Source organism: Heptranchias perlo, chromosome 18, assembly GCF_035084215.1.
Source record: "Heptranchias perlo isolate sHepPer1 chromosome 18, sHepPer1.hap1, whole genome shotgun sequence".
Classification (NCBI taxonomy): domain Eukaryota; kingdom Metazoa; phylum Chordata; class Chondrichthyes; order Hexanchiformes; family Hexanchidae; genus Heptranchias; species Heptranchias perlo.
Window position 1 is genome coordinate 22,007,189 of NC_090342.1, and position 17,544 is coordinate 22,024,732.

Here is a 17,544-nt window from a genome sequence, read left to right on the forward strand (position 1 = left end):
ATGAACCATGCACCTGGTGGGTGGTGTCATCTCGTGTGATGGTGGTATCTGTGTCGATGATCTGGCATGTCTTGCAGAGGTTACCGTGGCAGGGTTGTGTGGCGTCGTGGACGCTGTTCTCTTGAAAGCTAGGTAGTTTGCTGCGAACGATGGTCTGTTTGAGGTTGGGTGGCTGTTTAAAGGCGAGTAGTGGAGGTGTGGGGATGGCCATAGCGAGTTGTTTGTCCTCATTGATGACATGTTGAAGGCTGCGGAGAACATGGCGTAGTTTCTCCGCTCCGGGGAAGTACTGGACGACAAAGGGTACTCTGTTGGTTGCGTCCCGTGTTAGTCTCCTGAGGAGGTCTATGCGATTTTTTGCTGTGGCCCGTCGGAACTGTCGATCGATGAGTCGAGCGTCATATCCCGTTCTTACTAGGGCGTCTTTCAGCGTCTGTAGGTGTCCATCGCGTTCCTCCTCGTCTGAGCAGACCCTGTGTATTCGCAGGGCCTGTCCATAGGGGATGGCCTCTTTGACGTGGTTAGGGTGGAAGCTGGAAAAGTGGAGCATCGTGAGGTTGTCCGTGGGCTTGCGGTAGAGTGAGGTGCTGAGGTGCCCGTCTTTGATGGAGATTCGTGTGTCCAAGAAAGAAACTGATTCTGAGGAGTAGTCCATGGTGAGCTTGATGGTGGGATGGAACTTGTTGATGTTATCGTGTAGTCTCTTTAGTGATTCCTTGCCGTGGGTCCATAGAAAGAAAATGTCGTCGATGTATCTGGTGTATAGTGTTGGTTGGAGGTCTTGTGCAGTGAAGAAGTCCTGCTCGAACTTGTGCATGAAAATGTTGGCGTATTGGGGTGCGAATTTGGTCCCCATGGCTGTTCCGTGTGTTTGGGTAAAGAACTGGTTATCGAAGGTGAAGACATTGTGATCCAGGATGAAGCGGATGAGTTGTAGGATGGCTTCCGGAGATTGGCTGTTGTTGGTGTTGAGTATTGATGCTGTCGCAGCGATGCCGTCATCGTGGGGGATACTGGTGTATAGTGCCGAGACGTCCATCGTGGTGAGAAGTGTTCCTGGTTCAACTGGTCCGTGGGTACTGAGTTTTTGTAGGAAGTCTGTAGTGTCACGACAGAAGGGGGTTCTGCAGGTAACACCTCTCTGTCTGAACACGGTGATTGCCTTGGCAACGGGCAGTTGCAGGGGCAGTCTGTAAACACCATGTATTGTTCAATATGTATAAATGCGTAGGCTTCAAGGAGATCTTGAAACATTTGCCTGAGGAAGGAGAAAATCTCCGAAAGCTTGTGAATTTAAAATAAAATTGCTGGACTATAACTTGGTGTTGTAAAATTGTTTACAATTGTCAACCCCAGTCCATCACCGGCATCTCCACATCATAAGGAACATAGGAACAGGACTAGGCCATTTAGCCCCTCGAGCCTGTTCTGCCATTCAGTGAGATCATGGCTGATCTGTGACCTATCTCCATAGCCTTAGCCCCATATCCTTTAATACCTTTGGTTAACAAAAATCTATCACTCATTTAAAATTAACAATTGAGCTAGCATCAACTGCTGTTTGTGGAAGTGTTCCAAACTTCTACCACCCTTTGCTTCATAAGGTGCAGTGCCCAGAACTGAACACACTACTCCAAGTGTGGTCTAACCAGGGCTTTGTATAGTTGTAACATAACTTCTACCCTCTTGTATTCTAGTTCTCTAGATATAAAGGCCAGCATTCCATTGGTCTTTTTGATTTATTTTCTGTACCTGTCCATGACATTTTAATGATCGATGTACATGGACTCAAGTCTCTTTGGAACTCCACTGTTTTGAGCTTTACACTATTTAGAAAGTACTCTGATCTATTCTTTTTAGGTCCAAAGTGGATGACCACACACTTTCCTACATTTAAATCCATTTGCCACAGTTTTGCCCATTTACTTAATCTATTACTATCTCTAATTTTATGCTGCCTATCTTTGTGTCATCAGCAAACTTGGATATGTGACTCTCTATCCCGTCATCTAAGTTAATAAATACAGTGAATAGTTGAGGCCCCAACACAGATCCCTGTTGGACACCACTAGTCACATCCTGCCAACATATCTGTAGGTGTGCATAATATTTGTATGATGCTTAGTAGAAACTATATTACACGTATAATCTGCGCTTGTCATTAACAGCTTCACATTGGTGCTCGGTTTCACAGTTGTGTTGTGATTAATTTAATCTTCAGTCACTCTTGGTCCGCATGCCTCCAAATTGCTTTAATAAATTACTAATGGATTTTTTAAAATGGCCATTCATCCTAGTTTTAAAACTTTGCAGCACTAAATCAAATCGGTCTGTGAAAATGCAAATTATAATTGATTTTTAGAAAATGATTGTAAAGCATTACTGTAGTAATGCTGCTGCAAGTAACATAATTAATGGGAAAAATATAATCACTAAGGTTGCAAAATGTGTTTCCTTGTGTCCTCTAAGTTTGATCATGCAGGAGTGTCAGTATTTCAGGAAAGGTTGAAAATCACTGGCTTAACTTGTGTAGTTGTGTTAATTGTAAAATGGTACTGTAATCATAACTAAAAATATAGCTAATATTTGTTGTGTGTAATAAATTTTACAAGGGCTATAATGAATTTGGCAGCATCATATTCTGTCTCTAAAATACCAAACTCCAAATTGTAATTCCTGCACAACAGGAAGTAGGTGGATTGCTTCAATGATGACTGTGCTTCCTCCTTTCAACATAAATATAAAACTCATTTTATAGAGTGAATTTAACTTACCAGATCCAAATTCAGTACTTGTTTCTTGGGCATTAGCGTGGCTTGGTGGCGCACTCACCTGAGTTAGAAGGTTAGGAATTCAAGCTATATTCCAGTAATTTTGACCACGGCTCAAACTATTATTGGAGTCTTTGAGACTTTAAAACCAAGGCACTGCCTACTTGTTCATGTACATGAAAGACCTATTCAAAGAAGCACAGCGACTTCTGGTATCTTACAACTGATTATTCATCTCATTGCTGTATGTGGGATCTTGGCGTGTGCAAAATGACTGCCATATTTGCCTGTATCACAGTCATTGCACTTTCAAATATTTAATTATATATGGTGCATTGAATTTCTGAAAGATATAATGAGCTGCTGTATGAATCCAAATCTGTCCTTTAGCATCAGTGACTAATGGAAAACATAATCTAAACTGTAACGTCTGGCTTCACCAATACTTTTAAATTGTTTCCGTTGCTCGATGAATATATTCTGCAAGTTTCAGTTCAGATCAAGCTAGATAATCTTGTGATGGACATGATGTACACTCATTCAGATTAATTCCCTTTAGTGGTCCTGTTTAGACCTCCATTTAAAAAAAATCGCTGGCAAACTAGATGCAGTTGTTTCTGGAGCATCAGTGGACGGTTGTTTCAATTCAAGGGTTTGTTCCACTAAGTTTCCAATGTAGTTTAGGGCAGTTGTGGTCTCCTGGACTAGCTTTGATTGCCTAAGATGGTTGAAGAGGAATTTTCCAGTTTCCACTAGAGGGGTTTTTAATCTGGCTTTTTGCCTCTCCCAGATCATTGCATGGCTCTGGGTGGATGGGGAGTGTTTATTGTGATGCATAAGGCATCACATTTGCCCATGAACCACAATGATTATACTTCAGAAGTAATTCATTGAAGTGCTTTGGGAATTTTTAAGGATGTGAAAGGTGCAAATTTGATCTTACACAGAATTTATGGTTGCTCAACACAGAATATACATACACTCAACACAGGGAAAAAGACCACTTGTAGGTGCAGATTGGCAGAGTCTAGGCTAGGGGACTAGTGTGTGCAGGGGTACTGCTGGAGTTTAACCAGCTAAAACTCCACAGCTTACCAGTAAAAAGCACTGACAAACTTCCCAGTGCTTGTTCAATAGGACCACCTTACCTGCTAGGGCGTTGCCTTACATGTTATCTGGAGCCAAGTGGGAAGTTGCATCATTTGAAATAATTTTTTGTGGAATTGCATGCGATTGCGGATAAATCTAACCCACTGTTGGCCAGGGGCTGCAGAAAGTAACCTGAGACATCAGCTGCTGACACAGGCAAGAGCAACTTTTGAACTGAAGTAACCTGAGTTCAGTCGCTGGCCTGAGCTGGCTGGAACCGGTTTGAATTAGATGTGTCTACAGTCTTGTGACCTCCAGTGCTCAACACTATGCAGCTTCGGTGGAATGTACATGGCTCCGACAGGCCGAGACCTAGATTCCTGTTGCTCGGACAAAGTTAGCTGAGTACACCCCAACTTCCACTAAAATTAGTCGTGGTCAATGATCACAGACCCATGCCTGTTTGGATTTGGGTCCACTGGCCTTCTAACTACCAGGCAACCTTAGGCAAAGGTCATTGATGATTCCACACACTTTCTATAAGTCAAAGGTATAAATCTGTTCCTGGGAAAGGAGACGGTCTGATCTCTGACTCCTGACCAGGAATTGATTTTTCAGGAGGCAAAAAACTTAGCCTGAGAGAGGAGTGACTGTAGATGGGATGCATTTTTGAATTTCATTCTTTGCCTTTGAAAAAGTACTAGGTCGGTAGGCTGCAGAATCATGCATACAGCCTTCACCAGTAACATTGCTCTTTTACTCTCCTAGGTGCTTTTATCCTTTAAGTCCAGTTTTTTTGTAATATATTTAGATTACTGTGAAAGTTTTGTTAACTGAAAAAATGATTACATGCAGTTTGGAAAATATATTACTCCTGCAGCTTTAAAATTTGTATATTGTATGTTAATTAAGATGCATACAGAACATATATTCTGTAAAAAGTCAGTTATGCCTTTCTTAAAATGTTGATGTGTAATCTGTGGCCTATTATTTTTGCTATGAAAGATACTGGCGATCTAGCCTAGTTGAAAAGATTAATGGAATAACCAATTAATTAATTAAATAGTAACCTTTTGAATTTAATATTTGATTCTTCAAGACCAAGGACTCCTTTTTGAAAGATGCCTGAGCTGTATTAATCTTATCTGTCCTAAAAACATTTTTATATTGAGAGCGGTTTTGCTAAAGTGACCCCTCTTTTAATGCTGAGAATTGTTTGCCATCGAATTACTGAAAGATTTGTAGCTTGGTTTATATTTTCCTATTGGAAAGTAAAACCACCATCAGTCCACACCCACTTTTTAGAAGACTACCCTAAGGCCAAACTGTCATTTCACAATAAGAACTGCAATATTAAAATCAGTTTTAGTAATTTATTAATACAGTTGTAGTTGCTGATGTTCAATGTCTTCCCATCCCCTCCAACAAAAATATATTCATCCCATCTACTGTGCTCATTAGGACTCTAAAGTGAAGTGTAATGATGGATGTGAAATGCATGATCATGTCCACTTGACCTACTAAAACGTCCACCGCTGCAATTTTAGAATTTGCCCTTTCAAACTTAGATTGTCTCTGAACAGAGCAGTTTGGGCTACAGATTACATGGGTGAAACATTGGTTATTACAGATCTGTCGTGGTGGTGTTTTGGATAATTTTGAGGCAGTGGATTAAGAGAATTGTACAAGGTTCAAGTGTATTAGCTAATCATCGAATGGTTACAACATGGAAGGAGGCCATTCGGCCCATCGCGTCCATGCTGGCTCTCTGCAACAGCAACCAGCTAGTCCCAGTCCGCTGCCCTTTCCCTGTAGCCCTGCAAATTTTTCCCTTTCAAGTACTTATCCAATTTCCTTTGAAAGCCATGATTGAATTTGCCTCCACCACCCCCCTCAGGCAGTGCATTCCAGTTCATAGCCACTCGCTGTACATATTAAATATGCCTAATGACAACTGCATTATGGTTCTTTGTTTCATCCTCCGGTCATTAACAATGTAATTAATTTATAAATTACCAGTTGCTGCACTTTAGTAATATAGAAAGAAACATGAATTTGTAATTTTATATTTGCACATGTTTTTAATTTCTAGTATAAATTCAACTTTTCACTTTTCCTGCAGGTGCCAATGATTTTGGTTGGCAATAAGTGCGACTTGGAGGAAGAGCGAGTGGTTGGAAAGGAGCAAGGACAGAATCTAGCAAGGCAGTGGTGTAACTGTGCCTTTCTAGAATCCTCTGCAAAGTCAAAGATTAATGTTAATGAGGTGAGACTAATGTGCAGAAACACGAGCAGTATTCTGATCATCTCGTGCCATTTGTTGCACTGAAGGGATATTACTTATTATATACTGTTGGGAAAATCTTCAGTCTTCTAATTTTTGAAATTTGCATCAATACTTTGTTTTGCTCTTATGGGTTGAAGAATTAATAATATTTGGAAAGTGTGTGAAGTTAACTTCTGGTTGTATTTGTTTGCAGAACGAACAGTTGGATATTTTATACCAGCTTGGATTAGATTTTTTTAAATTCTCAGGATGTGGGTGACAGCTACAGGGCTGCATTTATTGCTCCTCCCAAGGTGCGCTGAGGAAGTGTTAGTAGGCCACTGTTCCAGTCCTTGTGATGGTACTCCTACAATAGTGTTGGGTAGAGAATTCTAGGTGACAATGAAGGAATGGCAGGATGGTTTGTAACTTGGAGGTAATGGTGTTCCCTGCTCTTAACCTTCTCGGTGGAGAAGGTCACAAGAGTTTGGAGGTGCTGTCAAAGTAACCTTGGTGGATCCTGTAAATAGTACATACTGCAGCCACGATATGCTGCTGCTGGAGAGGGTGGATATCGAGTGGTGAGTCCAGTGGTTCCAGTCAAACAGACTGCTCTATCTTTGGTGTCGAGCTTCTTGCGTTATCTTTTGGATGCACCCATCCATGAAAGTATTGAATATTCCATCATACTCCTGGCTTGAACCTTGTAAATGGTAGAGGCTTTGTGGAGTCAGGAAGTGAGCCACTCGCCATTGAATATCCTGCCTCTGTCCTGCTCTTGTAACCATGGTACTGGTGTGGGTTGTCTATTAAGCTTCTGGTCAATGGTAATCCCAGATGCTGGTAGTGGGGGACTCTGAAGGTTGGGAAGTTGTTTGGCATTTTCTGTTGGAGATGGTCATTACTCAGCACTTGTAGTATGAATGCTACCTGCCATCTGTCAGTCAAAGCTTGGATGTTATCCATATTCTACTATAGGCTGTCGTTGGAAGAGTTGTGAATGGAGGTGAACACTTTGGAATCAATAGCACATTCATCTAAGAGTCAAAAAATTGTAGGTTCAAACCACATTCCAGGAATTGAGCACAATCTAGGTTGACAGTCCAGACCAGTACTGAGGGAATGCTGCATTTTTCAAGGAGCCATCTGCCTAGTCCATTGGTAAAGATCCCTGGCACTATTTGAAGATGAGCAAGGAGTTCTTTTAATGTTCTGGCCAAAATTCCTCCCTCAACCAATACTACCAAAAAACAGTTCATTCATCATCTTGCTATGTATAAAATGGAGGCCATATTTACTGACACAAGTCTCTGCACTTCTTTGTATCATTGTACGTACAGCACAGGAGGAGGTCATTGTGCCTGTGCCGGCTCTTTGAAAGAACTATCCATTTAGTCCCATTCCCTTGCTCTTTCCCCATAGCCCTGTAAATTTTTCCCTTCAAGTATTTATCCAATTCCTTTTTGAAAGTTACTATTGAATCTGCTTCCACTGCCCTTTCAGGCAGTGCATTCCAGATCATTACAACTCACTGCATTTTAAAAAAAATGATGTTTCCTCCTGTCGCCTCTGGCTCTTTTGCTGATCACCTGAAATCTGTGTCCTCTGGTTACCGACCCTTCTGCCACTGGAAATAGTTTCTCACTTATTTACTCTCATCCCTGACATTCTAGTAAATCTCTTCTGCACCCTCTCTAAAGCCTTGACATCCTTCCTAAAGTGTGGTGCCCAGAATTGGCCCCACAACTGCAGCTGAGACCTAACCAGTGTTTTATAAAGGTTTAGCATAACTTCCTTGCTTCTGTAAACTCTGCCTCTTAGAAAAGCATATGGGATCCTGGGCTTTATTAACAGCATTCTCAACTCGTCCTACCACCTTCAAAGATTTATGTATGTGCATCCCCAGATCTCTGTTCCTGCACCCCCTTTAAAATTTTACCATTTAGTTTATATTGCCTCTCATTGTTCCTACCAAAATGCATCACTTCACACTACTTTTGTTAAATTTCATCCGCCATGCGTCTGCCCATTTCATCAGTCATGACCACGTGAAGTCTGTTACTATCCTCCACGTTGTTTACTACATTTCCGAATTTCATGTCATCTGCAAACTTTGAAATTATACGCTCTATACCCAAGTCCCGGTCATTAATATAGATCAAAAAGAGCAGTGGTCCTAATACTGACCCTTGGGGAACACCATTGTTTTTTATATTTCAAAATATACTTTATTTCATAGAACTGTGTGTATCTTTAAATTTTATGTAAAAGGACACAATTCCAAGCAATGCAGTTCAAACCAATACAATGCAGATCATGCACACTATGATCCCATTATTACAATTCAAAACACAGAACACATCTTATACAGAATGTATAATACAGGGTGTGGTGGCCTTTCGCCGTAGAGCCTTTGCTAGGCCGCACCTCTTCAGGGCATCCTGCAGCACGTACTCCTGGACCTTGGAATGTGCCAGTCGGCAACACTCGGTCGTGGACAGCTCCTTCAGTTGGAAGACCAACACGTTTCATGCGGACCAAAGGGCCTCCTTCACCGACTTGATCTTACAGCAGCAATTGGTATCTGTCTGTGTATCCTGGGGAACAGCCCATAGAGCACAGCGTCCTGTGTTACCGAACTGTTAGGGATGAACCGGAACAGATACCAAAGCATCTCTCCACACCACCTGTGTGAAGGGGCAGTCCATCAGGTCTTGTCCCCACCACAGCCTCGGGCAGCTCACAGTGGCGCTGAGATTCTGTGCATGTCAGACTGCAATTGGAGGGCCCTTCTCACCACCATCCAGGCTACATCTTGGTGCCTGTTGGTCAGTTTTGGCGATGGTTGGGGATCTGCCCGATCGGATCCACCCCCTCCTTTCCCTGCAGGACTCTCAATGTTCCGTGCCAACCACCATCTGTAGGCCTTGTGGTTGAAGGGATTCCACCTCAGGAGCTTCTCCACCTGGGACAGGTGATGGGTACGGTCCAGCTGGACGAGACATCCTGCATCTGCTCTGCCAGCATGGCCAGACCCAGTCTTCTCAGTGTGGTGGACAGGTAGAAACTCAGCACGTAGTGACACTTGGTGTTTGCTTACTGGAGCTCTGCACACATCTGAGGCAGCTTCACACAAAGGTGGCCATCAGGATCAGCGTGGTATTCGGACACCCTTTCTCTTGCCCCGCCCCGCCCCCGGCTTTATCTGGGGGCTTGTACATGGTGTCCCTGCGGACGCGTTCTACCTTGGACCTCCAGACAAAGTGGAAGATAGCTTGGGTGACTGTGATGGTGGATCAGCGGGGAATGGGCCAGACCTTGGCCACGTAGAGCAACACCACGAGTACCTCACACCTTATCACCAGGTTCCTGCTGGTAATGCAGAGGGAGCACCCCACCCACTTACCAAGCTTCTGTTTGACCTTGGCGACCAGTTCTTGGTGCAGGCCAGGGGCCCCCTGACCCAGATCCCCAGCACCTTCAGGTAGTCGGACCTGATGATGAAGGGGACAAAGGATCGGATCTCCCACCTGCCAAACAACATTTGTATACTTTTCTCCAGTCTGAAAAACAACCATTCACCACTACTCTCTGCTTTCTGTCCCCTAGCCAATTTTGTATCCATGCTGCCACAAAGTAATTAATTGTATGTGGAGCAGTGAGATGTTTGAGACACAAGGTGGTTTAAATGTAGATTTTTTTTTGCAAAAATTAAGTTGTACATGAGAATTTCATTTTGTAATAAATTTGTTTTTCCACCTCCGCTCAAAATCTGGCACAGTTAGCTTATTTGCATATTAGCCTTGAAATAGAATGTTTGATGGGAAGCAGCAGAAGCTCACTTTTGACAGGTGGGGGGGGGGGGGGGCACGCGCGGCCAGTGTGAATATATTGACTATTTGTGTCCTGTTGCTGTAAATGCATTTTGGTATTTCTTTGCTAGATCTGATTATGAATAATGAAACAGATCAGGTAGATGAGGTGAATATGGGTGAGCACCTTCATTAACTCAGTCAAATGATCACCAATGATCCTTACAGGTTTGAATAATTTCTAGCCAAATACCTTGAGATGCATCCCTGTGTTTGATCAGCTTTGTTTGTTTCATATTGACTGGAAAAGTACAGTAAATGACAAGTAATCACATCCCAACACTTCACTGGTTTTTAGACCAAAAAAAAGCAGTGTTGCATATGCATCCAGAAAAATCCATCTTTCCATCGAGTATCTGTTTGCTGTTTTCTATTCCACTATACGTTATCTAATTTATCGACATTTAAATCCATCTGCCACTCCATTTTAATGTCTCATTAACATTTTATATGCAAGCTGCTAGTGCCTGTCGTGCCTCCACAGCCAGCTTGCGCATTGAAGATGACGAATGTTGGGCCGTTCGCCTCACCGGCAGTGGCCTGAAGGCAAGTCCCGGGGTTTGGTGGGGGAGGGTTGGAGCGCGCAATAGCGGGGGTGGCTGATCGCGACAACTTCTACACCTCCTGGCCTATCTTTTTTTTAAAAAACTTACCTTTTGTTGGCGGCCACAGAAAAATCTTGAACAGGGTAGATCTGGAACCTGCACTGCTCGTCGGAAACAAATTTCCCAGAAGGGTCCTTAAACAGGCTTTAGGTCTCAAATTAACATATGAGAGGCCTAACAACTGTTTTAGGCAGTCACCTGGGATGCCTTTTTAAAAAAAAATAGGGTCTGACGAATTTAGCAGTGGCAGATTGGACCCAGGCTGTCCAATTGCTAAATTGGTCAGTTTTGTGCCCTTTTTACATCGAAAAACAGGCATAGTTCGTACCAAATTCTACCCTAAAGTCTTTAGTAAACTGATTTCAGTAAACTGATAATTTGTGTCCAGAAAGCCCAAACTAAGTATAAATTAATTTAATTTGACATTTTTATTTTAAGATATTCGAAAATCAACTTTTCTGTATCTGCAGGCATGATTTTCTAATCTTTTTCCCTATTCTTTCCTGGATCTCCCAGGTTTTCTTTTTCCAATCTTGTCAATCTTTTTGCTAGTTTTAAGTATCTTTTCACCACCTCCGTCCAGTGTTTTCCTGGTCTTCGCAACAAATATGTGCCCTGTACAGTATTGTAACCCTTACACAGGTAGTGTGTTCTATCTAACTAGAAACTTTGTACATTCTTCATGCAAAGAATGATCAGTGTAGAGTGTTGACTTCCGGGAGGAGTAGTGGAGATAAAAGCCCTGGAATTTTTTCAGAAGCAATTGGATGCTAACGTATTGAGTATTCAGGATGAATTAAGAAAGGCTGGATGGCTTTTCTCATTTGTAATTATCTTGTGATCTTTTACGTTCTTTAATGTTGAGGTCTGAGATTGTTAATATATTTTATCAATTTAAATTAGAGGAACTTAATGAATCAAACTGAATGAAAAATAAAGTTTATTGCTTAATGAATATAGAATCAGGAGGAGGCCATTCGGCCCATCATGTCTGTGCCAGCTCTTTGAAAGAGCTATCTAATTAGTCCAACTTCCCTGCTCTCTTCCCATAGCCCTGCAAATTTCTCTTTTCAAGTATATATCCAATTCTCTTTTGAAAGTTACTATTGAATCTGCTTCCACCACCCCTTCAGGTACTGCATTCCAGATTGTAACAACTTTTTTAAATAAAAAATTCTCATTTCCCCCCTGAATTTTTTGTCAATTGTCTTAAATCTGTGTCCTCTGATTACCGATCCTCCTGCCAGTGGAAAGTTTCTTGTATCTACTCTATCAAAATCCTTCATAATTTTGAACACCTCCACTATTAAATCTCCCCTTAACCACCTCTGCTCTAAGGAGAAAAATCCCAGCTTCTCTAGTCTCTCCACATAACTAAAGACCCTCATCCCTGGTACCATTCTGGTAAATCTCCTCTGCACCCTTGCCAAGGCTTTGACATCCTAAAGTGTGATGCCCAGAATTGGACACAATACTCCAGCTGAAGCCTAACCAATGATTTATAAAGATTTACCATAATTTTCTTGCTTTTGTATACACTGCCTCGATTTATAAAGGCAAGGATCAACTTATCCTGCCACCTTTTTTTTCAACTTGATTCACTTAAATTGAGAAATGTGTAGCACAGAGCAAAAAGTTATGCATGAATGTGAAATGTTATGGGTCGGGTCAAAGATTATGCCTGGCATGGGTTGATTGCCCCTTAACAAATTCCATTATAGCCACTGATACTGCAAAGATGCCCATTTTTTAAATCAACATGTGCCTTCCAATGAAAGCCCTTTATTAGGATATTGTGAAAGATTTGGGGTTATTTTCTTCTAAATGGGTAAAAAGTTCAATACAAAGATTTTATTCAAATACAAATCAAACAATACTGCTGCCCTAAATTCAGCAGTTAGATGGATGAAAGGATTTCAGAGTTGAATGAGTGGTACAACCAGTGCCAATCAGATGGTGCACTTCAGTGTGGCCAATTTATTACCAACATAGAGACTGGATTAATGTACCAAATACAGTCTGTTACTTAAGTTGAGAAGTTAGTGATCACAAAGATGAAATTTATAACCTGACTATGCTGTAAATGAGGGAAAGCCTTATTTACAGAAACCTTGCTATGGTTTAGATCTTTTCATAGCCTGAACACCAAAGAAATAGTTTTAATTTTAGTGATATTTGTAAAAAATTAGTCTTATTTCATAGTTTAACCTTTATTATTGAAATATATTACAGATTTTTTATGATCTGGTCCGACAAATCAACAGAAAATCTCCAGTTTATGGAAGGCCTCCAAAAACCCCAAAATGCCAACTGCTTTAATACAGACCTGTTCTAACTCCGAGCCAGGTAAAAATTATTACACCCAACCTGATACTTAGTTTGAAGGAAGGAGGAGGAGAGAAAAGAAGTACTTGGGACTATGATGTTAGCTACATACATTTGAACACAAACTTGTCTTCCTCTTTTTAAAAACTCAAACACTCTCTTTTGGAAATTGTACATACATGCACTTTTGTGACAAAATGAAAGACTCAATCTACCAATATTTTGAAGACTTCCATTCAATTTTAACCAAATCTGTCAAATTTGATCATTGGGCACAAGTTAAACAAAATTAGAATGCTGGGAACCTTCATTGGTATTAATACAGAAACCTTTTTTAAAACTTGTATGCAAGCATAAAATGAATCCCTTGCAGCATTAAGCATTAAATGTTTGAAAATTCTTAATGTTGCAGACCTATTTGCATGCAGTTTACTTCTGACCGCTTTAATTTTCCCACTCCCCCTCTCTTCTCTTCTCTTCCCCCCCCCCCCCCCCGGCCCTGCTGCCTGTTCATAAAGCTTTGACTTGTGTTGAGGTACAATTCCATAGGTGACAGAGGCTGGTGGCCATGCTGCACGCGACCTTAGATAGTGATTTTCAGGCTGGTAGAGGGAGAAGGTGGCAGAGCATCACTGGATTGCGATGAATAATAGTAGCTCTGGTTTATTTCTCTTGTGCCCTCACCCTCTCCTAAGTTTGAAGGCACTGAGACCAACTAGTGCTCACAGTACTGCCCTGCCAAAATCACATAACTGGGCACAAACTAGAGATTGAATAAGGCATGTTGTTGTTAGCATGGCTCGGTGCCATACCACGTGAGCATTTGCTCCATGAGCGATCCAAGGAGCCTCATAACCTTTGACTGCATTTTGAACGCTTTTCTTATAAGTGCCAATGTATTATGTGGGCCAGCCACAAATACTGTGGCTACAAGAGCAGGTCAGAGGCTGGGTATTCTGTAGCAAGTGACTCACCTTCTGACTCCCCAAAGCCTTTCTACCATCTACAAGGCACAAGTCAGGAGTGATTGAATACTCTCCACTTGCCTGGATGAGTGCAGCTCCAACAACACAAGAAGCTTGACACCATCCAGGACAAAGTAGCCCGCTTGATTGGCACCCCATACACCACCCTAAACATTCACCCCCTTCACCACTGGCACACCGTGGATGCAGTGTGTACCATCCACAAAATGCACTGCAGCAACTTGCCAAGGCTTCTTCGACAGCACCTCCCAAACCCGCAACCTCTACCACCTAGAAGGACAAGAGCAGCAGGCGCATGGGAACACCACCACCTGCACATTCCCCTCCAAGTCACAGCATCCTTACTTGGAAATATATCACTGTTCCTTCATCAATGGGTCAAAATCCTGGAACTCCCTACCTAACAATTATCTACCTGTGGGAGATTCTTCACCACACAGGCTGCAGTGGATCAAGAAGGCGGCTCATCACCTTCTCAAGGGCAGTTAGGGATGCGTCATAAATGCTGGCCTTGCCAGTGACTCCCACATCCCCTGAAAGAATTTTTTTTTAAAATTCTGTCTTTGAAAACAAATTGCAGTTTCTGCAACAGTCTGGCTGAATTGGTCAATGAAAAAATGGTTGGGTGGGGGGAGGAGAGTAAGTTAAAATAAATATTAGTTTACGAAATGCCGCTCCTAATACTAGAGGGGATGCAGTCTATTAGGTTTTTGAAGTTAATTAGCCTGAATATTAAACTTTTAATTTTGGTAGGACTTCTATTTTTTATTTGTATAGTTACTTGAAAGTTTTTGGAACCTCTAGAATTATGTATTAATATTGACAGGTATTTGAGACATAAATTTTAAATTGTTCTATATTATCATACCATGGAACACATTTTAAAGTGGATTTTTTTTTTTACAGAGGGTAACAAATTTGTGAAATAAATTGCTAGGGAAGGCTACTAAAATGAACACCTAAATGGGTTCAGTTGGCAACTAGATGGCTTTCTGGAGAAAAGAGATTCAGGTATATGTTGAGATGGTTGGTGGGATTCAGATCAGTGAACAAAGGAATAGGCTTTTGGGCCTCCATGTCCGTTTTTGTAAAGATTCTTGTTAACTGACCGTGAAGGTAATTTAATCTGTGTATGTATACGTGTATATTTCAAGCTGTCTCTCTTGCATTTAACTAAAGATTTTTTTAAACCTACAGATATGATGAACTATTTCCCATTTTGACAGTGCCAGCATTCCACTTTACTAAACCTATTGACATCTGAAAAATGGACTTTCCTGTGGTGGTACCCTTCAACAAATGGATGAAAGCTCCCAAGTCATTTTGCACATAAAGTAACTATAATGTTTTCAGCATTGCAAGAACAGAAAGCTATTTTTTACTTCTAAACATTCTAATAGGCAACTGTTAAAGCTAGGACCTGCATTCAGTTATTGCTGATCACATATTGGAGGAAGTACTCCTTTCACCAATGTTTATTAAACTGGTAAATAATTATTGGTAATTCCCTTTTTTGGCAAATAAAAGTTATGTAATTCCTGAAAGCACCACTATTTTAGCATAATAAAGATGGAAGTCCAAAGATATCTTTAGACTAGACAATTTCTCACAGCTAACTCTGCTGCTTTGATATTTGTAGCTTCTTTAAAATGGAGATACAAGATCATCATTGTTTCAGTGTATAACTGCGCTCTGATAATTGCAACAGCTATTAAAATGTGTTTTTATTTTAGTACAACCCTGTGGAAACTGATTTCTATGTATAGAAAGTGTATGTTTTTGTTTCAGTCACATTTTGTCTTTGGTCTACAATGTTGCCTTCAAATAGCTGTTAACATTTTCAGAAAAATGTCAAGTCTTTCATTGTATGTTTCCTATTTGTTTACATGGGGGACAATGTTTATAAAGGATTGTACAGTGTGGGTCTACAACAGGAAGTATATATTTTAAGATACTTATTTTAAGACTTTACAAGTTTGCCTGGAGATCACTCTTAATGCTCCTGCAGCTGTAGATTCTCACTGTATTTCTGCTTGCTTATGCATATTTGTAATTATCAGTACCAAATATACATTAAATTAGACATTGCCTGTTAGTGGTTATGTTTCACGTGTAATGTTTTGTTGAAATGTTTCCTGGTGGAAGAGTACTGTGGGTATTGATGGTGAATGTGAGAAATAATTTTTTATTCAAGTGTAATTGGTCACATGGCCTAAGTTCCGCTGATTTATTTAACAATGCCTTGATGCTTTGTACGCATTAACTTTTGGGTAGAAGATTGTGTATAGAATTGAGCCACAGTATTTGAAATGACCAACTTAATGCTACAAGTGCTTTAAGGTGGCCAAATGTAAACTTAAAAAGCCTTAATTTCCATAGAGTGGTGCAATTTTTTTGTATAACCTCGCATCAGTTCAATAAATTTGGATTGCCATGCAAGGGCTTGCATTATGATTATCTGCCACTTGAATGTTTTGTCATGTTTTAACTGCAAGTAAATAAAGTATTCGTTTAACTTTTTTGTAAATGTAACATTGTGTGCATTAAGTACCATGTGTTGGTGGTTGTTACTATTTTGAAGTACAGTTATAATCCAAAAGCATCATTTGTTTAGAGCAGGCTGCATATTTTGTGCTTTGTATTGGTGTAAAGGCTCTGATATGTCCAATTAAGTTTATTTTCCGCTCTTAAGTTTGTGCATATAATACAATTACACAAAAGGAATTGTTTAAAAGGGATATGGGCTGGGGTAATGTTACCACTAATTCTTTTGGTCCCTGGAAATAGTCCATTCCACCAAGTGAAACCTTTATAAGTGTGTCTTTGAATCTGTGCCATTCAACACCAGCTAATTCCCCCAGTCCGCATAAACCTTAATTAAAAAGATATTTACCCAGATGTTTTCCTTTTGCAGGACTAACTTTTTTGTCCTTGCATTCCTGAAACTTAAGAACCGGTAATACAATTGCACATCTTTAATTAAATTGCCTCATTAAGCAGGTGATTACTTTATACTTTATGCTATATGTAGGGTCAGTCTCGGTTCAAGAGTTCAGTGGTCACTACTTTAAAATTGAATCATACTTGCCTACTAAACAGCTAAAAGCTAACATTACTACAATATAAAGAAAAATCAATAGCAATATTACATTAGCACGCAGTCTGATTAACCCTTTCCTTACAGGTTGATCTCACCATTGATGACTTATTCCATCAATTTGGTGCTGGTTGAGAGGAGGCTGATCGGACGCTGATTGGAAAAGTTAAGATTTGTCCTATTTTTTGTGGCTAGGACATACCTGTGCAATTTTCCACATTGTCAGGTAGATGCCATAACTTGGTTAAGTGCATGAGTCTTCAGCACTACAGCAGGGATGTTATCAGGACCATAGCCTTTTCTGTGGCCAGTTCACTGAGCTTCATAATGTCATGTGGAGTGAACTGAATTGGCTAGAAACTTGCATCCATGATGTTGAGAATCTTGGGAGGGAGATGAGTGGGATCATCCACTTGAACTTCTGCTAACATTTTAGCCTAGCCTCTTGCCCTTGTGTTGGGCTCCACCATAGTTGAGATGGGGATGTTCATTGAGCCTTATTCTTCTGTTTGCTTCCTGATTGTCCACCACCA

General features: G+C 40.8%; 1 protein-coding gene across 3 annotated transcripts in view; it reads left to right on the forward strand.

Annotated features, from left to right (window-relative positions):
- The window catches only part of LOC137334660 (ras-related protein Rap-1b), a 63,699-nt gene extending 47,253 nt beyond the window's left edge, over positions 1 to 16,446 (forward strand). For all 3 annotated transcript variants that reach the window (XM_067999504.1, XM_067999503.1, XM_067999502.1), the window contains 3 exons: positions 5,983 to 6,126; positions 12,836 to 12,949; positions 15,112 to 16,446. In XM_067999504.1, coding sequence (XP_067855605.1) covers positions 5,983 to 6,126; positions 12,836 to 12,922 — 231 coding nt within the window. In that variant the 3' untranslated portion in view covers positions 12,923 to 12,949; positions 15,112 to 16,446. The remainder of the gene's footprint in view (positions 1 to 5,982; positions 6,127 to 12,835; positions 12,950 to 15,111) is intronic.
- The last annotated feature ends 1,098 nt before the right edge of the window (positions 16,447 to 17,544 follow it).